The 26,988-nt window shown below is 43.4% G+C and overlaps 1 protein-coding gene across 2 annotated transcripts in view; it reads left to right on the top strand.

Annotated features, from left to right (window-relative positions):
- Nucleotides 1-26,988, top strand: part of FGD1 (FYVE, RhoGEF and PH domain containing 1) — a 276,522-nt gene that overhangs the window by 202,076 nt on the left and 47,458 nt on the right. For both annotated transcript variants that reach the window (XM_077478897.1, XM_077478898.1), the window contains exons 4-6: nucleotides 7,352-7,805; nucleotides 17,254-17,343; nucleotides 24,238-24,386. In XM_077478897.1, coding sequence (XP_077335023.1) covers nucleotides 7,352-7,805; nucleotides 17,254-17,343; nucleotides 24,238-24,386 — 693 coding nt within the window. The remainder of the gene's footprint in view (nucleotides 1-7,351; nucleotides 7,806-17,253; nucleotides 17,344-24,237; nucleotides 24,387-26,988) is intronic.

Genomic DNA, 26,988 nt, shown 5'->3' with positions numbered 1-26,988 from the left:
GGCCCTCGGGCAACAGTTTGGAGACCCCTGCTCTAGATCTTAGAAAATGAGGGAAAGCTCTGCTGGATTCTATCATCCAATCACGTGCCAGCAAAAATTCAGGGTTTTTTTTCTCGCATGTGATTGGCTATTCTTTGCAAAGCAAAGCTTCACCTCATTTTCTAAGCTCCGGAGCAAATGTACAGTATATTTACCCTTAGTAATTTAACCCCTTTGTCCTCATGGTCAAGTGACTTGCCCCATGCTGATGTCTATGTCTCCATAGACATTAAGTTTTAATCTCCCAGTACCAGAGATATTTACAGAACCAAATGACAATCTGATTATATGAGACACGTTGGAGTAAAGTGTGTGGCCTGGAAGAACCTTTGTTCGGAGAAAAGGCTATTATCCACTTCAGCTTTAGATTTTCCTCCCAGAACATTAGCAGCAGGTCAATTAAAGTGCACTCATCATAAGAGGAACATGGAGGCTGCCCTTATTGACCTCATTCTGACAATGCTGGTTTCCTAGTTGATATAATACCCTCTGTCTTTAATACTTCCTGAATCATTGATCTGGAACAGTCATGTTGGATCATGCAAGACAGAGTTCCTTTATCTGTATACTTCTTTTATGTTAGGCAGCTAGCATTGCCAGAAGGAGAGATCAGCAGTGGGAGCTTCCATGTTCCTCTCTGGCAGGTTTCCTTTCAACGTGTGTGTTTACTGGCATCTGGTTGCTGTAATGTCTATTGAAATGTTTATTCTTCAACAACCTGACTTTAAAAGAGACGTATAGGGTTTATAAAAAAAGACAAACCTTATACTCACCTAGGTGGATGCAGCTTCCATCTGATGCTGCATCTGTCCCCTGCTGGCTCTACACTGAGAACTGAGCAATCAAACACAGCTGATCGCTGAGTTCTTCCCTCCACCTTGAGCAGAGAGCAGTGACTGTCAGTCAAGGGCTCTCTGCTCTGCCCCTCCAGGGCTCTCTGGAATGCTGGAATGGGGAGAGGAGGGAGCAGCTGGCTCAGTCTCCCAGTGGCGCAGCTGAGAGGCTGAGCCAGCTGTCAGTCCAGAGATCTGGCTTTACAGTTGGTATCTTTCCCCAGCCTGGACTGGCTGAGTGACATCAGTCGACAGCAGGCTTTAGGATCACAGGAGTGCGAACGAACTGCACTTCTGTGGTCCATAGGAGAAGTGTGACCAAAAAATCTTTGGCTATACTACTCATTTAAAAATAAAACAGTGGCCATGCTGTTAACATTCAATAAATGGGCTTCAAAAATAAGCTTTCACTTACCTCAAGCTGCAGGCACCATGGAGCAATTCATCATTAAACCTGAATTTCAGGTATGGTTTGTATTGCATAGTTATATTGATCCAGCCTGGGCCAATGTGAGTATGCATAATCCATACCTGTGAAATCCCTGTGGAAGCTGGAAGTTGTTGTAGTAGTTGCCGCTACAACAGTGATGGTCGCAGTCTTCTGGGTCTGCTACATAGCAACCACAGGGGTTGCTCACCTGGCACACCTGCTATTCAGAGAAGGCTTTGTATTCTGTTATAAATGCCACAGTATTCATTGACTCCTTAGACCCAGCCAGTCTGGACAGTATGGTCACCTGCTCACTTGGCACCATCCACAAGCAGCTTAACTCTTCAGCAAGACACAGAAGTTGAACCTAAACCCAGTACAGTATTTTTAAGTGTAAGAAGACAATGACTTTCCTAAGCCACATTTCTATGAAGTACTAACACTGAATGAGGGAAACATGGAAGACTGAACTAACTGAACTAACTAGCACTAAACAGAAAGGAAGTACAGAGGAAGAAACCAAAATCACATAGTAAATAAGTTGTAGTGGGCCAAAATCTCCACTAGAATCAGCGTATTACTGAAAAGTAATAACACGATGCAGCTCAATGCAACACAGAAATAGTACTTGACATTTTTCTCAACAAATGTGGACCATGTGAAGGAGTGATGTCGTGATTTCCACCTTGTCTAATCAGAGAATGCTTTGCATTAATTGAGAAGTATGCAAAGCATTTCCTGAATGGTGGCTGGGACCCAGAAGACCACAGTGATCACGATAGTAGCGGCGGCAACTATAGTGATTTCCAGCTTCCACAGGTATTGAATATGGATACTTACATTGATCATGTAACTATGCTATAGAAACCATGTGAAGAAAATTTTTCTCATGTCTCTCCCGAGGGGGAGATTATGGGAGGTTGGGATTTTGAAGTGTCCAGAAACAGTAGACCACTTTGATAAGATACAGTACATAAAATTTCAAAATTGTTTATTTATCCAAAATTATTTTAAAATCAAAAGGAGTACAGACTCCGTATAAATCAGTATATTCAAAACATAGATATATAATACAACCATCTGTGCTTGGATAGATAGCAAAAGGTATGTGGATTGATGTTGGCCCAGAGCAGGGCTTCTTCAGGATCCACCTTGCAGTATTATTAGCGTTTACAACTGGAAAATAATACAAACAGGATATTAGTAACAAAAATATATATATATAGTCAACATACCATGCAAATATTGTATTTGAACATATCCTATCACCAAAGAAAAAAGCAGCGGGGGGAAGGGGAGAACAGGGTACAAATATAATTTCAGCATATTGGGAGGACATGATGCAGGGAAATAGGAGGAACAAGTGCACCGATCTTACCTCAGACACAAATCAAAAGCCTCAAATATATTATGTAGGTATATGCTAGATATCCAATAGCACACTGACCAGAGTTGAAATATATGATCTATGACCTATAGGTAGAATTGGGAGACTGACCCTTTCCTCTCTCCCAGAGACGCCCCCCACCCAGGTTTTTTTTTCAACTCCACATTAGTTGTAATTCTACAAGTAATATAGTACCATTTTTGCCCCTATTTTTTTTCCTGAATGAATGAATGAATGAAATACTTATATAGCGCACAATGCGAACTGAATCGCCTCTAGGCGCTATGTTTATTTATTTTCTCTTTTATCTTTGGTGATAGGATATGGTTAAATACAATATTTGTATAGTATGTTGACATTATAAGTATTTTTGTTATTAGTATCCTGTTTATATTATTTACCAGTTGTAAACTCTAATAATACTGCAAGGTGGATCCTGAAGAAGCCCTCCTCTTGGATGAAACACGTCGATCCACATACCTTTTGCTATCTATCCAAGCACAGATGGCTGTATTATATATATCTATGTTTTGAATACTGTATATACTATATACTATATACTATACTACAGTCACTTGCAAGGGAGATCCTGCAGTAGGAGCATCACCAACTGGTCACCAGGGAAAAAATGGAGACCACAGAGGATGCAGCCTACCACACACCCTCTCCTGCCCATGACTGCACTGGGTACCTGTTCTGTATCTCCCTTGTCCTTGTCCGGCACTCAAGTGGGATCTGCGCAGGAGATCTGACCTGTGGGAGCTACTGGTAGATATGCTATCACTTTTAAATTCCAGAAGCTGGACTTCAGTGTTAGTGGTAAGCAGGGAAAAGAAGACCTGAGCCAGAGGTGGTGGAACTGAGTTCCCCCAAGTTCCTGCTGAACAAAAAGCCCTGCCTACAACTATAGCAGTCAGTGAGGGTTTTGTTTTAAAGATCATGTACTTGTCAATGATGTGAATATATCAGAATGTCCATACCTGGCCACAAGTTCACTTTAATACAGTCCCAACTCAGAGTGCTACCGAAAATGATCTTTACCCCCTTTTCACAGTAACAGAACTTTACCATTAAAAAACACAATTACAGTATTCTTTATCAAAGCATTCCATCACATAATTTGCACTCTGTTTCCTGTTGGAGGCGTATACACAGTATCATTACAAATATTCCCAGCCAAATATTCTTCAGAGAATGCCTGTGTAACTGTTTATGTACCACATCACTACCGACAAGAAAATGACATCATCCACAGATTATTACACTGTAAAGAAATTGAGGAATTTTAAAGTTTCAAATCAAGACGTCATTACTAAAAGAATCTCACTCAATTAAAATAAAGTAATTAAACAAATCTTAAATTTTCTGGCCTTTTTTTTTTTTTCATCTCTCAGCATTCTTGATAGTGAAGATTCTACCAGATGTAAATGTTCGACGTTAGCAGTATGTAGGAGTGGCCACTTGTGTATTGAATTACTATTGAGCCTTATCAATCAATGTGCTTTACAAAAGAACTGTGTATTGCCCCACAGCAAACACTCATGTTCAGACCTGTTAAAGATAATAAAGATTGGAATCTGATTGGTTTCTATGGGGCGGTACAGACAGTTTTTAAGTCAGAAATGTTGAAAGAGCCCATCGTCTGCAGTGGGTTCCTGACTGTGTCAAAACAGAGGCTTTCAAGCTTCTGCACTTCAAAACTCAGGTCAACAGGCCAATCGGGGCTAATAGCCATGACCTATTATTATTATTATACAGGATTTATATAACGCCAACAGTTTACGCAGCGCTTTACAATATAAAAGAGTTATAATACAATAAATTACAAGAGGATAAAGAGGGCCCTGCTCAGAAGAGCTTACAATCTAATAGGATGGGGCAGGTGGTACAAAAGGTTGTATTTGTGGGGAATGAGCTGATGGAGGTGGTAAAAGATTAGTTGGAGGCGTGATAGGCTTTCCTGAAGAGATTTGTTTTTAGGGATCGCCTGAAGGTAGCAAGAGTAGGGGATAGCCAGACAGGTGGAGGTAACAAGTTCTAGAGGATGGGAGAGGCTCTGGAGTAATCCTGGAGACGAGCATGGGAGGAGGAGACGAGAGAGCTTGAGAGTAGGAGATCTTGAGAAGAGCGGAGAGGACAATTTGGGTGATATTTGGAGACAAGTGCCTGGTTGATCAGTGCTCCCATTGCCTCATGTTACTACACAGGCAATGCCTTTTCTCCTTAGGCTATCAATGAAAAGCTGTGGCCCTTGAAGTGGTTGTAAAGGCTCAAGGTTTTTCCACCTTCATGCATTCTATGCAAGGTAAAAAAAAACCTTCTCTGTGCAGCAGCTCGCCCCTCCTATTACCTGAGCCCCATCATGATCCAACCATGTGCACAATAGCCTCAGCTCTCTATGGGGGCTCTCACTCTTCATTAGCTGAGCCTGCTGTCAATCACAGCCAGTGAGCCAATGGGTAGACAGAGGGGGTGGAGTCGAGTTGCAGCTCTGTGTGTGTGAATGCACATGCAGAGTAGCGGCTCTGAGAGGAGTAGAATCTGGGCTGCTCTGTGCAAAATCACTGCACAGGGAAGGTGACTACGACATATTTACTGTAAAGTGTTTGTATACCTCAGATATGAATTATGAACAAATCATATCCCTCTATAGTTTATACTTGTCTCAATTAAGAGCACATTGGGGATTATTTACGAAAGGCAAATCCACTTTGCACTACAAGTGCAAACTGCACTTGAAATTTCACTGGAAGTGCACTTGGAAGTGCAGTCGTTGTAGATACGCAAGGAGAATAAAAAAACAGCATTTTAGCTTGCACATGATTGGATGATAAAATCAGCAGAGCTTCCCCTCATTTCAGATCTACCCCTCAGATTTACAGTGACTGCACTTCCAAGTGCACTGTCAGTGCAATTTCAAGTCCACTTTGCACTTGTAGTTTGCACTTGTAGTGCAAAGTGGATTTGCCTTTCGTAAATAACCCCCTAAGTGTCCTTTCTGTCTGCTGCTTTGTATCTCTGCTATCAGCATGAAGCACTTCTGACATGTTTTCCTGACACCAGAAGAAAAAAGGTGACAGGGGAGGGATCTACAGCTGATTGACAGCCTCAGCTCTGTTCCTGTGTGCTGTGTGAATGGAGGTGTGTCCCTTCCCTCCAATCAGCTTTTAGAGGTCTCCTCACTGAGCTCTGCAGAGTGTAACTTTAGCTCCCCACCCCCTTTTTTCTGATATCTCAGACAAGCCTTATGCATTTTGGACTTTGAACGGATGTAGAGAAGAGAATACTGCAGATAAACAGGTACAGCTTATGTAGGAGGATTTGTTTCATCTCTGTGTAGCACCCAAGTTCAGTCACTTCACTGGGGGGGGATATGTAAGGGTTTACAACCACTTTAATTCTTGCACGTAGGTAGCTTTTGGTCTAGGTTATCCAGAGATCTGAGGTCTGTAGTGGGGATTGTTAATGGCAAGGAGAGGGCAGTTAGGCTTAACATATTTAACACTATAGCTATCATTTAAAACCCAAATCCAGCCAAACCTTTTTTTTAATGACTTGGGGTGAATTCTAGCAAGTTTTTTTTTGTAGCTTTTTGTGATCCCCATTGAGAGATTTCACCTCACTTTCTCTGTGACCACAGGGCATGAAATGTGGTTGTTATTGGGACTGTAATAATAAACATGAAAGATGTTCCATCTCTTCTTCTGAAAGAGGTTCTAACCCTTCTTCATTTTATTGAATCTTCTTTTGTTGTAGGGACAGGAATTTAGGGAAAATGTTTCTAGTTGGGACACAGACCACAAATAAAAACCCAGCTGAAGTTATTTTCCTTGCTCTTCTGTCCGAAACAAAAAAAACAAAAACACTTTTTGGCTTTTAAGAGATAGCTGTAACCCTCCCTCTCTCACCCTTTCAAGTCTTATTCTCACCTATTCTTTGCTTCTATGAGATCTTCTCTTTGTTTCCCACTAGGAGCCACCACCACAGAATTTCCGATGGATCTCTTCTTAAAGATTTATGTTAATTTGTTTGTTTATATGGGGAGGCTATTAACTGTTGGAGGGCATAATGGATGACGAAGGTCTCCAAGGAGTGTGGACAGAGAAGAATTAGCCCTTGTACACATGATCGGAGATTCCAACAACCAAATCCGTTGGATTTTGTCAGTCGGATTTTGTCCGACGGATTTTGTCCGAAACTGTTGTATACACACGGTCGGACAAAGTTGTCGGAAAATCCAACATGATGACGTTATTTCGTTACGACGGGACTATGTTCACGCTAGTAGCCAATAACTTTGGTGTAGGAACTTGATCTGAGCATGCATGGCACTTTGTCCGATCGGAATTCTCTACACATGATCGGAGTATGTCCGATCGGAGCATTTTGTCGGAAAATATTTCCGGCAAGTTGGAAAAGTTGATCCGACGGATATTCCGACGGAAACAGTCCGGTGCAGACCATACACAGTCGGAATATCCGACAAAACGCTCCGATCGGACACATTCCGACGGAATCTCCGACCGTGTTTACAAGGGCTAAGACTTTTTTGGGGGGGGGGGGGTAGTTCAATGCTTGCCATACATGGCCCAATGCTTGCAGAACAATAAAACTAATTTGAAGACCACTCATTAACCACTGTTTGAAATCTTTACTCCACAGAGAGCCAATCATCCCACCTGAACGCACTCTTCCAGTCAACGACTCCGACGGCCACACTGAGGTCGACAACGGACCCTCTCAACATTCTGGTTACAGTATGGGAGAGCTGGAGAACAAACTCCTGGATCTTCTTGAGCCAGATGCATCCCAGTCCAGTTTGGAGAGGAGGCGAAGACTTGTGGTGGGAGGGGGAGATGCAGACGAAAGGGGGGAACAGGACTCCTTAGGAAAACTGGCAAACAGGGACAGTGGCATTGACAGCATCAGCTCTCCATCTACCAGTGAGGAGATGTGTTTCCTTGGGGAGGTGGAGGAAGGTGGGCGAGAAGAGATGGAGCCCCCACATATTACAGCACAACATGGCTCTACTCGTGACTCAGAGGGTGACAGCGACATGGAGGACGGCAGTGGGGGGGAAGAAGAGATCCCTGTCGGGAGGATAGACTCATGCAAGGTAAGATGAGGTTGCTGAGCCTGATTTGCATCAGACAGCTGTTCAGCATGTGTGTGTGGAATGTGTCTGTCTAGTGTTTTGATCCTTAAAATTATCACTGGAACGGATTGGAATTATCACACCAAGCCTCGGCTCCAAGTCCTGCATTTTCCTCCTATTGTATAATCAACTACTGAGAAAAAGCTTATTCATATTACATCAGACAAGACTTTTCACTCCAGAACTGTTGGTTCTTGGTTTGTTTTGTTTTTTTATTTTACTTTTTTTTGTTTTTTATTTTTAATCGTGTTAAATCTGGTGCCCGTGCAATTTCTTTCTGCATGCACACGTCTCTGACCGATAAAACCCCCTGTTTCACCTCTGTTACAAATTGATAGTAATAGGGCCTGTGTGGATTGGGCTGCTGTTTCTGTCAGATGAGTTTTGCTTTCCATTACAAGTATATGGGAATGTAAAACCTGCTTCAGAACCCTTCAGAAGGAGCTCATTTGCAGATCAAAAGCCAAGCCAAGGGAATTCAGAATGATCTCAGAAGCATCATAAACAGATGCCAACAACACAGGCTCAAAACCCATCAACAGATAATGTACCTTTAAATTGTGGGGAGAAGACTGAGGAAAAACTTGCTGCTGCCTGCAGCAAACTGATAACCTCATTCCCCCTGACTGCACATTTCAGCCTTGGTAAAGTCACTTGCCTTGAGATGTAGTACTACTTTTTAATGATAAAAGGTTCTTCTTGTTTGAAAAAGTACACTGTTGCTGTATATTGTGATATGTCAGGAATTTATTCATGGGCTCATAAGAAGACAAATTTCTTATTTGACATCCACCCATCCCTCTTTAGTTTGTTCCTGTCAGAACCAATTACTTAAGCAGGGAATGCTGTAACACAACACTGTGCTTCAAACTTCCTTTTTGACCTGCCAACTCAGAGCCTTTGCTATGCTGAATTTCCAAGCAGGCTACCAAATTCCTCCTGCCCCTCACCCCTCTTTGTCCCACTCCTTGTGAATATATTGCAATTTTTTCCCAGCCAAAACAAAGCTGCTGCACTGACTTCTAAGAGCCAAACCACACAGTGTGTAGGCAAAGGTCTCTTGAAAGATGTAGTTCTGGGTGGTGTGCCTGTGTCAACAGGAACTGAGCTTCTGGTAGTTGTCACTGCAAGAATTTACAGGCCTGGTAATGATATAAAAGGGAGTAACAAAAGCTATTTCTTACTATTGGAACAAGACAAAAATGATAAACAATAATGCTGGGACATGTTCTAGAGCAGCCATTCTCAACCTGGGTACCATGAAACCCTAGTGTTCATCCAAAGGTTACTAGTGGTTCTTTAGGCTGTGGCCAATTAACCACCCATCTACTGGTGCCTGGATATTTCTGGGTCCAGTGCCTCTTGGTAAAGCCAGGATCATGACACTAGTGATATATTTTTTACTGTCTGTAATGCCGCGTACACACAATCGAATTACGCTCGACAATTCGATAATGTGTGGGCTCCAGCTGACTTTTTCATCGCAAAGTCCGGCGTACTTAGAAAGTAGTTTTGACTCAAAATTTGTCCGCCGGACTTGGCTTTCAGGGGACAATCCGTTCATCAGTGTGCTAGTCCGGCGGACTAAGAATGACACATGCTCTGAAGCAAGTACGAGAAAGAAGCTATTGGCTACTGGCTATTGAACTTCCTTTTTCTAGTCCCGTCGTACGTGCTGTATGTCATCGCGTTAGAAATTTACGGACTTTCGGAGCGTCCGTGTGTGGCCAAGTCCGTTCGTTATAAGGTCCGGCGAATTGTTTGCTGGACCAATTCCGTGGGACAAATCGATTGTGTGTACGTGGCATAAGGGTAGCATTATTTTGTATGTAGGGGTAGTCTTCCTCCTGACCACGATTGTTAGGGGTATTCTTCCTACTGACCACTAGTGTTTAAGAGCGATATTTTAACTGATCACCAATTCAAGGGGCATTCTTCCCTCTGACCACCTATATAAGGGGTATTCTTCCCCCTGACCACCATTGTAAGGGATGTTCTTCCTACTGACCACCAGTGCAAGGGGCATTCTTTTCACTGACTACCATTTTGAAGAAGCAATCTTCCCAATGACCACCACTAGGGAGCCTTCTTTCCACTGACCGCCACTGTAAGGAACAGTCTTCCCACTGATCACCATTGTAGGGAGGATTCTTGCGACTGATCATCATTGTAAGCAGCATTCTTTCCACACTGACCATCAATGTAAGGAACATTCTTCTCACTGACCACCAAAACAAGGAACAATCTTCCTACTGACCACCAATGTAAAGCCTCGTACACATGAGCGGATTTTCCAAAGGGGAAATGTGTGATGACAGGCTGTTGGCGGAAAATCCGACCATTTGTACGCTCCACCAGACAATTGTTGTTGGATTTTCAGCGGACAAATGTTGGATGGCAGGTTTTTAAATTTTCCACGGACAAATGTGTGTTGCCAGATTTTCGGAGCGTGTGTACACCAGTCTGTCGGCCAAAAGTCCAAAGTACAATCACGCATGCTCGGAAGCAAGGACGAGCCAGAAGCGGTCGGTCTTGTAAACTAGCGTTCGTAATGGAGAATTAACATTTGTGACGCAGCAATTTATGAAATCTCGAAATGCAGCGCACAATTCTCTTCTTCTTTAATGGTATAATAATGAAGCTGCTTTACTGGTGATACTGATGGAATAATTGCAAACGTATTTTCAAAGGCTTTTTTTTTCTAGTGATATCAAAAATAATATTATTATGTTTTTTGGGGGGGTTTTTGGGCAAGTTACCACAACGCCATTATCTCGTAGTTTTTAAGATCAAAGATACAACTATGTTGGTGTCCCTTGTCAATTTTACATTGAATTTTTTAAAATGTAACTGCCTACTCCCAAACTGTCATTTGAAGTAAAACACATCACCAAGTATATTTCTCCACAATTTTTTTATTGTGCATTAAAAAAAGAAAACAAATACAATCAGACATGCTATCTGTCAATAAAACTTATCCAAAAAGTGCATTCTATGCGTCCAAAAACATAACAAATCATTATTCAACCAAAAAATAAAATAAAAGCCCCATGCTTGTGTCCTGCTTCTTAATATATGGGGTCACCAATGCCAAGAATTGGTGAAAGCAGGGGTCATGCGGAGATAATTCCGAAAATCATCCAGATTATTCTCCTGGAGCTTCTGCAGCAAAGGCATATGACATAATTGGTCAACATATTTTTGGTCCAAGAACTCCTCCTTCTCCTGTTCCTGGACTGGACTTGGGTCAAAGCAATAACTCCAAGGCCAATAATAAATAACACGTTATCTCCTCCGATTCCACAACAGGTCTGGTTGACGAACGGCCGTTCAGAAACTAACTGAAAAGCACAAAATGAAAAGTGTGAAATGAAAAGCGCTAAATGAAAAGCGCAAATCAACACTCTCCAAACTTCTACTAACATGAAATTAGCAGAAGGAGCCCAAAGGGTGGCACTAAAGAGCTGAAAAACCACGTAGTATGTCACTACGTTCATGTTTGTTGGCCGACAATTCCTTGCCGTTTGTATGCAAGACAAAATCCAGGCACGCGCAAAAGTCTGAGGTTTTGTCTGCGGAAAATCCGTTAATGTGTACGAGGCTTGAGGAACATTCTTCCCACTGACCACCAATGTAAGGAACATTCTTCCCACTGACCACCAATGTAAGGAACATTCTTCCCACTGACCACCAATGTAAGGAACATTCTTCCCACTGACCACCAATGTAAGGAACATTCTTGCCACTGACCATCTATGAATTCAATTTTAGCAGACCTATCTCAAAACTGGACAGCCATTGATAGCTCCAATACTGAAACTGGTATGCACTAATACACAATGGATTATTATTATTGCTGCTGCCTTGCAATGACTTCCAGTGGGTATAAATAAATGGGCTGGTTACAGGATTTCTTGAGCCCGAGATCAATTGCAGGTGATCATGTTATGCCACAACTGTAGTTACACTAATAAGGCACCTTAAAGAGGAAGTAAACCCTTCCAAACAACTTGGACCTACAGGTAAGCCTAGATTAAGGCTTACCTGTAGGTCCAAGCAATATCTCCTAAACCTATATGGTTTAGGAGATATTTGGCCGAAAATGGGCACCGCTGTCTACGGCGCATGCGCCGTAGACAGCGGCGCGCAGGCGCACTAAATGCGGCAAATCCAAGAATGGATTTGCCAAATTTGTCGACTCCCGCGCGCATGCGCGGGAGTGACGTCATCGCGGCTTCGCCGTATGACAGCAACGGAGCTGCGAGGCGCGACTCCCGTGCGCATGCGCGGGAGTGACGTCATCGCGGTTGCGCCGCTGTCATTGGTCGGAGCTGCGAGACGCCACCAGCAAGATGGACGCGGCGGACTACAGGGATCAGCGGCGACTTCGCTGGCTCCTGTGTCAGGTAAGTGACACATAATGAGCTACTATGCGATGCATAGTAGTCCATTATGCTTTACCTTTGCAGGGAAAAAAAGAGGAAGTAAACCCATCAGGGTTTACTTCCTCTTTAATGTAATTGAGCCCTTAAATACACCCAGTTTCTCTAAACCCAAAACAATTGGATATCTGTTTTCTCACTAATTGGTGTTGTGTCTAAAGATTTTGAATCAGAGAATGACTCATGAAAAGTCTGAGTTGTAGGAGATTATCAACGGCAGCTGTTGTGCAACATTTCTGTAGATAGCAGCTTTAATAAAGCCTGGAGTCATTTTATTAGATTATATACACTGCCCACACAGAGACAAAACACACAAAATACTTTGGTTATGTTTCATTCATAACATCAGCCCTTATCTTTTTAACGGTCTGCCATTCCCTAGTGTCTGTTTCTACCCTCTTGTTAATTTTATGGAGACACAGAGCCTTCAATTAAATTCTTTACTACAAAACAAAGTTTGTTCATTATGTAACTCCACCCAAAACTTTTTTTTTTTGTCTTGGGTAGAGTGTAGATGGGTTAGAATCTTGACTGAGGTCTTAGTTGTGAAGACAACATAGCTTTAAGAAAAGAAACCATAAAAACCTCTATTGTTTTGTAGATACTATGGACCCCTTTCTCAAGGTGACAGACCTTGAGAAAGGGTGCCATAGTGGTGGTCTGTTAATTTGAGAAGGGGGACTATAGAACCAAAGTGGTTTAGCACCTTAAGAAAGAAGACCATATACCTACAGTCACTTTCCTAGCTCCCCTTGTGGACTCTCTCCACTAAAGCACTGCCCTTTGCTCTTTTTCTTTTTTATGCCTTTGAGCAAGAGTGGTACTTTTTTTTGGTCCTATGACGACTGCACTGCTCCCTATAGCTGAAGAGCCCCTAGTTGAAAGGCTTTTTTTACAAAACAAAGCACATCGCATTTCCAGGCAGGGCTCTGATAATTTATTGCATACTGGTACAATATTACATATTTAATTAGGTTGAAAAAAGACACAAGTCCATCCAGTCCAACCATAAAAAATAATAAATAAATAAAAAATAATATCATACAATCCCATATACACAATCCTATACCCACAGTTGATCCAGGAGAAGGCAAAAAAAAACAGCAAAGCATCCAATCTGCTACAGCATGGGTAAAAAATTCCTTCCTGATACCAGAGAGGCAATCAGATTTTCCCCGGATCAACTTTACCCATAAATAAATATTAGTACCCAGTTATATTATGTACATTTAATAAAGAATCCAGGCCTTTCTTAAAGCAATCTACTGAGCTGGCCAGAACCACCTCTGGAGGGAGTCTATTCCACATTTTCACAGCTCTTATTGTGAAGAAACCTTTCCATATTTGGAGATGAAATCTCTTTTCCTCTAGACATAAAGAGTGCCCCCTTGAGCTTATGATCTACCAAAACCCCCAGATCCTTCTCCACTATGGATTCCCCCCGTTGTATCCCTAGTATGTATAACGCATGCATATTCTTACCCCTTAAGTATATAACTTTACATTTATCAACATTAAACCTCATCTGCCACAGTCGCCCAATTGAGGTCGGCTTGTAAATTGGAGACATCCTGTAAGGACGTTATTCCACTGCATAGTTTGATGTCATCTGCAAAGACTGAAATGGTACTTTTAATCCCAGACCCAATATCATTTGTAAAGATATTAAAAAGTAAGGGTCCCAACACTGAACCTTGGGGTACACCACTAATAACCTTAGACCATTCAGAGTAAGAATCATTAACCACTACTCTCTGAATTTGGTCTTTAGCCAGTTTTCTATCCATTTACAAACTGATATTTCCAAGCCTGTAGACTTTACTTTACACATTAGCTGTGTGTGGGGAACTGGCGAGAGCCCCTCGGGACAAGGGTCCTTCACCCCTATGTTATTATTGAATGTTACAGATTTGTGGAGAGGAATTTCTTCTGTATTTGTTCATATTCTTGCACAGATTTTTGGATACGAAACAGTTTACTTTTTCTTGTCGTTTGTATATAAATTTTAATAAAATCCAAGTGAAAGAAAGGAGACCATAGTAGTGGTCTGTCAACTTGAGAAAACGGGACCTTAGACCTAAGGTGGGTTGTCACCTTGAGAAAGGGAACCATAGTGGTGGTCTGCCAACTTGAGAAGAGAGACTATAGACCAAAGGTAGGTTGTCACTTTGAGAAAGGGGACCATAATGGTGGTATGTCAAACTGAGAAAGGGGACCATAGTGGTGGTCTGCCAACTTGAGAAGGGGGACCATAGACCAAAGGTGGGTTGTCACTTTGAGAAAGGGGACCATAATGGTGGTTTGTCAACCTGAGAAAGGGGACCATGGTGGTGGTCTGCCAACTTGAGAAGGGGGACCATAGACCAAAGGTGGGTTGTCACTTTGAGAAAGGGGACCATAATGGTGGTTTGTCAACCTGAGAAAGAGGACCATAGTGGTGGTCTGCTAACTTGAGAAAGGGGACCATAGACTAAAGGTGGGTTGTCACTTTGAGAAAGGGGACCATAGTGGTGGTCCGTCAATTTGAGAAAGGAGACCATAAATCCAAGGTGAGTTGTCAGCTTCAGCAAGGGGACCATAGTGGTTGTCTGTATCACGTACCAGGTGCTGGAGGCCAACAGAGAGAGGGCTTCCTTTGCAGCTAAGTTCCAGACTCCCCTGAAGGTGAGACAGGAGGAGTCGGGCAAAAAGTAGCACAGGTCGCCTGTGAAGTCGCTTGCGGAAAGCACAGGAATTCTGCTGTTGTGATGAACAGAGTCTGCAGGCAGGTGGCACCTGTGAGGTGAGACAGGTCTGTAAAGTCAATGAGATAATGAAGTAGTCAACACAAGCCGAGATCAGGACCAGGTTTAAGCAGTGCAGACAAAGTCAGGTGGAAGCCTGGTCAAACACGAGAAGCAGGCAGAGGGTATCCATGAGGCGAGCCGGGGTCAGGAACTGGAAATAGGCAGACAGGTCGGGAACAAGCCAGGTCAGGAACTAGGGAACACAGGAGCAAGGAATTACAGGAACACAGGTAACAAGCTGAGATCAGTCAGCAACTTCATGCACTGTAATGGCCGGTACACACGAGCGGACTTTTCGACATCAAAGGTCCGACGGAACAATTCCGGCAGACAATTCAATCATGTGTGGGCTGCAGCAGACTTTAGATTTGTAAAAATCCGACAGACTTTAGAAATGGAACATGTTTCAAATTTTTCCGCCGGAACTCCGCCGGACCCAGTTCCTACCGAGAAATCCGCTCGTGTGTATGCTAGTCCGACGGACAAAAACCGACGCTAGGGCAGCTATTGGCTACTGGCTATGAACTTCCTTATTCTAGTCCGGTCGTACGTCATCACGTTCGAATCCGTCTGACTTTGGTGTGATTGTGTGTGGCCAAGTCCGTTCATTCGGAAAGTCCGTCAGAACTCTGTCAGAACTCAGTCGAAAGTCTGTCTGACCTAGTCCCTCGAAAAAAGTCCGATCGTGTGTACGCGGCATTACACTTCCTTATAAAGGCCCATGTGATGTGCTGCTGGGTCCTAGAGCCCTTCTGCTGTTGTTTGAGCCCTGACAGTCTGTCAACCTAAGAAAGGGAACCATAGACCCAAGGTGGGCGGTCACCTTCAGAAAGGAGGATGTGTCTCCAAAGGGCTGGTGGTTTTTATATTCTCTTTTGTGTGAGTTAATAAGATATGAGATCTTTACAAACCGTTGTTCTGGCCCTTTTTTGTATTTGGATTTTCACGGTATTACCGTTGCCCGTGCGCCCTCCTCAAGGTGAAGGTGCAAGATGGATTTTTGTCCAGGTTTTTATTGCTGTCTGTGACCCCACTGGAAAGATTGATCATCACTTCCTGTTCTGGGAAATGACAGAAAAGCTTCCTAATAAAAACACAAAGAACAAAACCTGACCAGGGTATTAACCCCGTCCACATTCTATCTGGAGCTCCATTTAACTTATTTTCCACTCTTTGCTGCAGAGAGCCAGCACCATATCAGTTGACATAACTGAAGAGCGGATACTGGAATGCAAAATTTGCTGGATCATGTCCAGGCCAGAAAGTGACCTTATTCAGCCCACACAACCAGCTCCAGCAACCGGGGGATGTGGACATGTTTCAGAATAAAATATCATTCTGAGTAATCACACTTTGGGTAATCAAAGGTCTGGTAACAACTGCTCAGTGGTGGTGATGAGTTCAAGGACTGTTCACAGATATTAGCTGGCACCCAGACCTGCCAGCATGATTCATCAATCAGAGCCCTGCCGATCCCACCATAGACAGTTTATTTCAATGCAGGAGGTGGATGCAGTGGCACAGGCAGACACTTCTGGTCATGCTAATCATAATGTTGGTAAAATTTGGTAAATGGATTTCTTAATCTGTCAAAATGAGATTTTCCCCTCATAACTCTCATCTGCCTGCCACTATATATGATTATGACTTTAATATGACCCAAAACCTTGGTGCACAGAAACATTGGCCACCCAGTAACATATATGTGCGGCGTGTGAGCAATAAAGCCAACCCTTTTGCTGCAACACATATGTATTATGCAAGTGGAAAAAAGGTTAAATAAGTTATTGGTTATTCACTTGCTAAGAAATTCAACCACTCCAGAAGGAGTCAACTCCATAGCACTGCCACCATCCCTGCATGTAAGAGCCCTCTCCTCCTCTGGGAGTGCCTGGTAACTGTGCTGGCCCAGCTCCTCATTACACACATATATATATATTGGTGAGAATCCTGTATACAGTTTTACCATATGCAGTTGTGGAGCTATTCTGTACATTAGTGTACATTTAAAAAAAAAAAAGAACATTGATAAACATCTGAAATGGTTATATGCCTGTTCCTAAATATTATTAATATTTCTGTAAATTGTGTTTAGTAGCTCTTTATTGTTATAGTAACATGATTGTGTCTTTTGTGTTTCATATTGTCAGTCATTTGAATCCCATGTAATTCTTTTTACAGTTCACAGCACGCCAGAAAGTATATAACATCGCTAACGAGCTGCTGCAGACTGAGAAAGCCTATGTGTCCCGCTTACATCTCCTGGACCAGGTGAGAAAATTGTTCTATGGAGAATATATATTTTTTTTCTTTAAAGCCCAAATACAGTTAAATAAATAAGTAAGCAGTCAGATAGGTATTGTACTTACAGTATAACCTCCGCTTTCATAGTGTTACCTCTACTTTCCTGTTATAGTAGATGCACAATGTGTTTAAATATGACTGTGCAGTTCAGCTGGCAATAGAGATTGAACTAAGGCTCTTAAAGTGGTTGTAAACCTCAGACATGAAATATGAACAAAGCACATCCCTCTTTAGTGTGTACTTGTCTCAATTAGGAGCACTAAATTACATTTCTTTCCGTTGCTTTGTTCCTCTGCTATCAGCATGAATCACTTCTGACAAGTTTTCCGGACACCAAAAGAAAAAAGGTGACAGGGGAGGGACCTCCAGAAGATTGACAGCCTCTGTTCCTATGTGCTGTGTGGAGGGGTGTGTGTCCCTTCCCTCCAATTAGCTCTCAGACCTCTCCTCACTGAGCTTTGCAGAGTGTAACATCAGCTCACCACCACCTTTGTTTAACTCTCAGACAAGCTTTTTTTTTAATTCTAGGCTTTGAAGAGATGTAGAGAAGAGTGCAGATAGACAGGTACAATTTATGTAGGAGGATTTGTTTCATCTCTGTGTATGACCTGAGGCCAGTCACTTCACTCAGGGGTTACAACCACTTTAACAACTTGCAGACCGCCTGCCTGCAATGTACTGCGGGCAAGCGAGCGCTGTAGGCGCAGAGGACTGGCGTAGGAAAGGCCAGAAGCAGCATTTTTCCTGTGAGACTTAATAGTGGCCTTTAACCACTTTCAGACCGGACCATTTTGCTGGTAAATGACCAGAGGTCTTTTTACACTTTGGCACTGCGCTGCTTTAACTGGTAATTGCGCGGTCATGCAATGTTGTACCCAAACAAAATTTGCGTCCTTTTCTTCCCACAAATAGAGCTTTCTTTTGATGGTATTTGATTGCCTCTGCGATTTTTATTTTTTGCGATATAAACGTAAAAAGACCGCAAATTTTGAAAAAAAATGATATTTTCTACTTTTTGTTATTAGAAAAATCCAATAAACTCAATTTTAGTCATACATTTAGGCCAAAATGTATTCAGCCACATGTCTTTGGTAAAAAAAAAGTCAATAATTGTATATTTATTGGTTTGCGCAAAAGTTGTCACATCTACAAACTAAGGTACGTTTTCTGGAATTTACGCAGCTTTTAGTTTACGACTGCCTATCTCATTTCTTGAGGTGCTAAAATGGCAGGGCAGTACAAAACCCCCCCAAATGACCCCATTTTGGAAAGTAGACCCCCTAAGGAAATTGATAAGAGGCATGTTGAGCCCATTGAATATTTTATTTTTTTGCCTCAAGCGATTGAATAATGACAAAAAAAAAAATTTTTTTTTTTTTTTACACAAAGTTGTCACTAAATGATATATTGCTCACACATGCTATGGGCGTATGTGAAATGACACCCCAAAATAAATTCTGCTGCTTCTCCTGAGTACGGGGATACCACATATGTGGGACTTTTTGGGAGCCTAGCCGCGTACGGGGCCCCGAAAACCAAGCACCGCCTTCAGGCTTTCTAAGGGCGTAAATTTTTGAGTTCACTTCTCACTACCTATTACAGTTTTGAAGGCCATAAAATGCCAAGATGGCACAAAACCCCCACAAATGACCCCATTTTAGAAAGTAGACACCCCAAGCTATTTGCTGAGAGGCATGTTGAGTTCATGGAATATTTTATATTTTGCCACAAGTTGCGGGAAAATTACAAACTTTTTTTTTTTTTTTTTTTTTTTAACAAAGTTGTCACTAAATGATATATTGCTCATGCATGCCATGGGCATATGTGAAATGACACCCCAAAATAAATTCTGCTGCTTCTCCTGAGTACGGGGATACCACATATGTGGGACTTTTTGGGAGCCTAGCCGCGTACGGGGCCCCGAAAACCAAGCACCGCCTTCAGGCTTTCTAAGGGCGTAAATTTTTGAGTTCACTTCTCACTACCTATTACAGTTTTGAAGGCCATAAAATGCCAAGATGGCACAAAACCCCCACAAATGACCCCATTTTAGAAAGTAGACACCCCAAGCTATTTGCTGAGAGGCATGTTGAGTCCATGGAATATTTTATATTTTGCCACAAGTTGCGGGAAAATTACAAACTTTTTTTTTTTTTTTTCACAAAGTTGTCACTAAATGATATATTGCTCACGCATGCCATGGGCATATGTGAAATGACACCCCAAAATAAATTCTGCTGCTTCTCCTGAGTACGGGGATACCACATATGTGGGACTTTTTGGGAGCCGAGCCGCGTACGGGGCCCCGAAAACCAAGCACCGCCTTCAGGCTTTCTAAGGGCGTTACAGTTTTGAAGGCCATAAAATGCCAAGATGGCACAAACCCCCCCCAAATGACCCCATTTTGGAAAGTAGACACCCCTAAATTTAGGGGTACACTAGTGAGACTAGGTAATAAATGGCGGGTGCCCTGAAACTATAAAAAAATAACTAACCAACCAGCGTCACCTGTAACAGTTATATGGTGATCACTGGTGAAAGGGTTAACTAGGGGGCAATCAGGGGGCTTTATGCGGTAGTATATGGGGGTCCCTGGCGCTATAAAAAGCTGCAGCGAACCTAAATACCTACCTGCCTAACTAGCGTCACCTGTGACACTAATACAGCGATCAGAAAAACGATCGCTTATTAGGCTGGGTTCACACTGGAGCGATGCGGGAACGCCACGAATGCGCGGCGGGTTCCCGCATCGCATGCCTCCCGGCGGCAGTTCACACTGCCCTATGCGAACTGCTGGGAGTGTCAGTGAAATGTTACTGACACCCCCAGATCAGTTCGCATATCGCAGTGCGATCTGCAAACTCGGATCGCATGGTGTGAACACCCATGCGATCCGATTCTGCTGCGGGCCAAAAAACGGGTCCCGTGCGAATTTGCGGCGGGTGCGGCGAATGGCTGAACTCGAATCGCACAGAGATCGGATGTGATTTGCACTGCAGTGCGGTGCGAATCACATCCGTTCTCATAAACCGCTGCAATGTGAACCCAGCCTTAGTGACACTGGCGACGGGGGTGATCACGGGGTTAAACCTTTATTGGGGGGGTTAGGGGGGTACCTTAGAACTAAAGGGGGCTAACCCTAACTGCCCTAACAGTTATTAGTCACAAATGACACCCGCCGGGTGATCAGGGGGTTAAACCTTTATTAGGTAATAAATGGCGGGTGCCCTGAAACTATAAAAAATAACTAACCAACCAGCGTCACCTGTAACAGTTATATGGTGATCACTGGTGAAAGGGTTAACTAGGGGGCAATCAGGGGGCTTTATGCGGTAGTATATGGGGGTCCCTGGCGCTATAAAAAGCTGCGGCGAACCTAAATACCTACCTGCCTAACTAGCGTCACCTGTGACACTAATACGGCGATCAGAAAAATGATCGCTTATTAGGCTGGGTTCACACTGGAGCGATGCGGAAACGCCGCGAATCCGCGGCGGGTTCCCGCATCGCATGCCTCCCGGCGGCAGTTCACACTGCCCTATGCGAACTGCTGGGAGTGTCAGTGAAATGTTACTGACACCCCCAGATCAGTTCGCATATCGCAGTGCGATCTGCAAACTCGGATCGCATGGTGTGAACACCCATGCGATCCGATTCTGCTGCGGGCCAAAAAACGGGTCCCGTGCGAATTTGCGGCGGGTGCGGCGGGTGTGGCGGGTGCGGCGAATGGCTGAACTCGAATCGCACAGAGATCGGATGTGATTTGCACTGCAGTGCGGTGCGAATCACATTCGTTCTCATAAACCGCTGCAATGTGAACCCAGCCTTAGTGACACTGGCGACGGGGGGTGATCACGGGGTTAAACCTTTATTGGGGGGGTTAGGGGGGTACATTAGAACTAAAGGGGGCTAACTCTAACTGCCCTAACAGTTATTACAGTCACAAATGACACCAATGCAAAAAAAAAAATGACATTGGTGTCACTGTGACTGGGGGGCAGGGGTAATTGGGGGGGTGATCGGGGGGTAAAGGGGGGGTGTGAGTGTGCCTGGCATGTTCTACTGTGTGTGTAGAGTGTTGGTGCAACTCACCGATCCGCTCTCCTCCGTGTCGGAACGAAAAATACCGACACGGAGGAGAGAATACATCACTTCCTCTCCTGTGTTTACATTACAGGAGAGGAAGTGATGTCACCGGGGATTTCTATTCGTCGGGAGCGATCGCGAGGGGGTGGCCATGAATGAATGGCCGCCCCCTCGTCCCGGATCGCTCCCGGACGAAAACCGACCGCCGCAGGCACCGGGCGGGGGCCCGATCGGGCCCCCGACCCGCGGGAGGCAAGGGACGTACATGTAAGTCCTTATGCCTGCCCGTGCCATTCTGCCGACGTATATCGGCGTGCGGCGGTCGGCAACTGGTTAAAGAAGAACTGCAGTCTGCTCACATAATTTGTAATAAAAACATCTTTGCCATTCTGAAGCTTCCCTCCAACCACTTTGCATATTATTTTATATATACTGTGATTCTGTACTTGCCAAATATGCTGCAGAAATCTCCCTCCACTGAGTCTGGCTGCATCCATTTTAACTGTGGGCAGCTGAAGCTGCTTCCTGTTCACTTCCTGGATTTACACAGACACACACCTCCACCCCTGCAGCCCTGCAGCTCTCATTGGCCCTCTTATGACTCATCCCCCCCTCCCTTCCTGGCAAACTCTCACAAGAGTAAGGCCGCGTACACACGCGCGGACTGTTGGCCCAACCTTGTCCGCTGAACAGTGTTTGGGCGGACAGTCCGCTCGTGTGTGGGCTTTCAGCGGACAGTTTCAGCGGACAGTTGGACGGACAAGGTTTTACGGAAATTCCGAAAAACTGTCCGCTGAAACCTTGTTTCAACGAACAGTCCGCCCGTGTGTAGGCTTGTTCGTCAAACTAAGTTCCGCGCAAGCCGAAAGTTATAATGCAGTGTATAGGACGTCGTATTTTGCGTCCCGTCGTACGTACCGTTCACGTCATCGCGCACGGTTTCAGCAAACTGTTCGTTCGTCGTGTGTGGCCATGTCCGTCCATGCTAAGTTTGAGCGGACTGTTCGCTCAAACTGTTGGACGGACAAAGTTGGGCCAACAGTCCGCGCGTGTGTACGCGGCCTTAGAGAGAGAGAGCTGTGCATGATAAGCCTAGGCTAATGACCAGACAAACAGGAAGTGGGCTGTATAAGGTATTTACTGGCAGAAAAAAAAAAAAGTTTTACTGTCCAAAGTTAAAATAACAAGGGCAGAAGATTTAATAGATGGAAAGTTAAAAAAATGACTGAAGTAATGATCCTCTAAATATTAATGTAAGCTAATATTGTCTGAAAACTCTGTATCATTTTGATAAATAGGGAAGGGAACTTATCTAACATTTATTTTACCATCTGTGTGTTATATTAATACAATACCTTAACCTGATTCTTTATTTTGCATGCAACTACTAAAATACCTTTAATTGATGCATTATACTTGTTACTATATGTTGAACTTTCAATAAAAACCTTTGAACGAGAAAAAAAACGACTGAAGGTCCGCGTTAAGTTTTACCTATAGGCATAGCTCCCAACTGTCCCTGATTTTGAGGGACTGTCCCTGATTTGGAGCAATGTCCCTCTGTCCCTCATTCCTCCTCATTTGTCCCTCATTTTTGGTCTGATCCATAATTGTAAATAAAAAGCACTATTTATCTTTCAAAAAGTGTTTCCCGTAGCTAAACCTTTCATCCAATTACTAAATTGCTGCATTGGTAAACTTCAAGAGCCAACATAAAGGAATAGTAGTGGTAAAATAAAACATTTGTGGGTTTAACTAATACTTTTTTGTATAATTCTCCTTTTAAGGTGGCGTGGCAGGGGGTGTGTCTTATGTCTACATACTTTTGCTAATTGGTGTCACTCGCTCCCATCTCAAAAAGTTGGGAGGTATGCCTATACGTAAGCCTATAATAAGGCTTACCTCTAGGCAATGTAAATATCTCCTAAACATACACTGAAATCACTGCCGCATGCGCTCTGAAGAAATGTCCACCCATGATGTTTCTTCAGAGCCGTGTGTTGTGACCAGCGGGAGTGATATCATTACTGCTCCGGCCAGTCACAGAGGCGGAGTCTGCAAACCCAAAAGGAAGACCGGGTGAAGATGGATGCCATCTCCAGCAATGACATTGCATCGCTGGAAGGCTTAGTTTTGAGGTAAGTTTCACATAATGCGATGCATACCAGCACATCATGCCTTTGCCTTGCAGGTAAGAACAACTGCTTTAAAGGAACGTATAGTCTATTTTCAGTGAGTTGTTTTGAGGTTTTTAGTTGTTCAGGCAATGAAGACTTTTTTTTTTGGGCCACATGTGGCTCTTGAACTCCTTCTTTGTGGCCTTCAGCTGGTTTAAGAATTTAAATTAAACAGGGCCCCAGCTGATCTCTCTTTAATTAAGACTACACGGTACTATGTCTGCATTTGCATAGCCACTGGGTTGCACTGAAAAGCCAGAAGGAGGTCACTCAAGTATTGGGCAACACTGCAATGCTAGAATTAGGTCACGCACAACCATTGTGTAGCACTGCAAAGCTGGAAGGCAGTGACACATTTGAAATAAGAACATGGGAATTGTAATGTCAAATTTTATTTAGGAAATATGGCTGTCCTTATGTTCATACATAATTACAATCCACAAATAAGAATAAGAATAAAGTTTCCTAAATATCACTACAAATTGAGGAGATAACTTACATCGAGGTGATCTCTTTCACATTTAAATCCAAAAAATTTTGAAAAGACTGCCTCAATGCCTGTATGGATTTTTATACACGTCTTTTTTTCATTTCGCAGGTGTTCTGCGCTCGGCTCATAGAGGAAGCTGGAACAAAGGGTTCGTTCCCTATTGAAGTAGTTATGGGAATTTTCTCCAACATCTGTTCCATATATTGCTTCCATCAACAGTTCCTCCTGCCAGAGCTGGAAAAGCGCATGCAAGAGTGGTAAGCTTTATAAATCTGCATACACACAATGGTGTGACCTTTCAAAGTATAGGCTTCAATGAACAGTTCATTTAACAGGACTTTTACTCAACCAGTTTGTCCAACATTGATATTTTAGGTAGGAGTGAGCACTAGCTATTTTATTTATCTGATGTGTTCTCAAATTTCTCTTATGCCCCGTACCCACGATCCTATTTTCCGATAACAAATGTTGGATTTGAGCTTGTTGGCAGAAAGTCCAACCATGTGTATGCTCCATCAAACATTTGATGTCGGACTTTCCGCCAACAAATTTTGGCTAGCAGGTTCTCAAATTTTCGCCCACAAATTTTGTTGTTGGACTTTCCGATCGTGTGTACACAAGTCCGTTGCACAAAAGTCTACGCATGCTTGAAATCAATGCTCACTAAACACAACATTAGCAGAAAGCCCAAAGGGTGGCGCATGACTATTGAACTTCCTTTTTATTGGTTGGCTGGAGGTCTTGTACATCACCACGTTCGTAATTTTTGGCCAACATTTGTGCGACCGAAAATCCACAGTTTTTCTGTCGGAAAGTCTGATCGTATGTACGGGGCATTAGACGCCATGGACAAAATCTCCTTGCAAGAGTATCTGACTCTTCAGCTTTTCACATAGTCCAGTAGCAACGAGAGTAGACTCCATCTACAATCACTGTAATGATTGCTATATACTGTGTAGCCACTGCATACCCTAAATAAGATGCAGTCTATATAAATCAGCACAAAAATAATCCAGTGGAGTGCACCTACTTATATTTTATATTATAATATATTATTTATTTTCTTACATCAGGGGACACAGAGCCATAGTAATTACTATGTGGGTTATATCGGACCGACAGGTGCTGGACACTGGCACGCCCCTAAGGCATGTACTCCCCTATATAACCCCTCCCATTACTGGGAGTCCTCATCTTTTTTGCCAGTGTCTAAGGTGTTGGTCACGAGTAAAGATGTGCTGTGCTGAGCTCCACGGGTAGTAATCCTTGATGAGGGCTAGCCATGCTGACCGAATCCGTTCTGATGTCTTTTCATGGGCTAAATGAATGGTACCCGGGCCTCGTGTCTGAAGAAACAAGGTTTTGCTTGCGAACGTTTCTCTTAGAGAGCTGGGCCCTGGGATCCAGTACTTCTGGTAGTAAGGCCATGAAGTTTTTACTGGCAGGGTGCTGTTGCAGGTCCAGGATTGTGGGTAACCCGAGGTTCCTCGGTTCCTGAAGGTTTCCCCGAAGGTCTTGGAGCCCTGGTTATAGATACCATACAGAAGAAGGTATTCTTCCCCAGACAAAAATCAGTTCCATTGTAGGACTAATTCAACTTACCAAAACAAAGGAAAATTCCTTCATTCGGCTGTGCAGGAGATTTTTAGGGGAAATGGAGGCCTCCTTCAAGGCCATCCCTTATGCGTAGTTTTTACTCTAAAGCTGCTTCAAGACACCATCATGTCGGTCTGGAATAAAAAAGATTCAGGCCTTGTTTGTTTCCAATACGCATGGCTCCTAACATAAGTCAAAGCCTAAATCGGTGGTTGTTATCCAGCAAAAGGGAAAATATTTATCCTGGAGGATGTTAACAACAGATACTAGCCTTATAGGCTGGGGAACAGCCCTGGAAGAGGATTCTGTCCAGGGGAGATGGTCCAGGTTAGAGGACCTTGCCTATCAACTTTTGTGGAAGTTTCGGGCAGTACGTCTGGCCCTAGCAGGTTTGTCTTGTAAGAGCCCTATTTCATCATGCATAAGGATGAAGTGGTTTCATGTGCTTTCATAAAAGTGGTAACAGGTTTTCGTTTAAACCAAGATATTCTTCCTTCTTTCTCTCCAGAGCCTTATTTTAGGAAAGAGAAGGCACTGCATTCTCTTGATGTAGTAAGAGCAATCATAGCCTATTTAAGGGCCACTGCTCAGGTTCGCAAAACACAGGTTTTGTTTGTACTGCCAGAGGGTCCAAGATGTGGACAGGCAGCGTCAAGATCCACTATTTTACAAATGGGTTTGTCAAGTGATTGTTCAAGCTTCAGCTTAAAGAAGAACATTCTTCTGTCTCATGTTAGAGCACACTCATCCAGGGCAATTAGTGCCTCTTGGAAGGTGCATCATCAGGCCTCTATGGCTCAGATCTGTAAGGCCGCAACTTGAACTTCGGTTTATACCTTTATCAGATTTTATCAATATTAAAGGTCATAAGGATATTGCCTTTGGGTGCGAGTCCTCTGGCCTCCTGTTTTTTGTTATGTCTTCCCCCTTCAGTTGCCATTGCTAAGGGACATCCCACATAGTGATTACTATGGCACTGTGTCCCCTGATGTAAGAAAAGAAAATAGGATTTTTAAAATGGCTTACCTGTAAAATCCTTTTCTTTGATGTACATCAGGGGGCACAGAGGTTCCTTCCTTCTTGGTATACACTTGTATTGCTTGGCTACAAAACTGAGGACTCCCAGTAATGGGAGGGGTTGTATAGGGGAGTGCACGCCTTAGGGGCATGCCAGTGTCAAGCACCTGTCGGTCCGATATAACCCACACAGTAATTAATATGGCTCTGTGTCCCCTGATGTAAATAAAAAAAAAGGATTTTACA

The sequence above is a fragment of the Lithobates pipiens genome, unplaced genomic scaffold (assembly GCF_037356315.1).
Source record: "Lithobates pipiens isolate NorthernLeopardFrog02 unplaced genomic scaffold, aLitPip1_a1.2 Scaffold_1, whole genome shotgun sequence".
NCBI classification, from domain to species: domain Eukaryota; kingdom Metazoa; phylum Chordata; class Amphibia; order Anura; family Ranidae; genus Lithobates; species Lithobates pipiens.
Note: the sequence above shows the minus strand (reverse complement) of the source record. Positions and strands in the feature narration are given on the sequence as shown.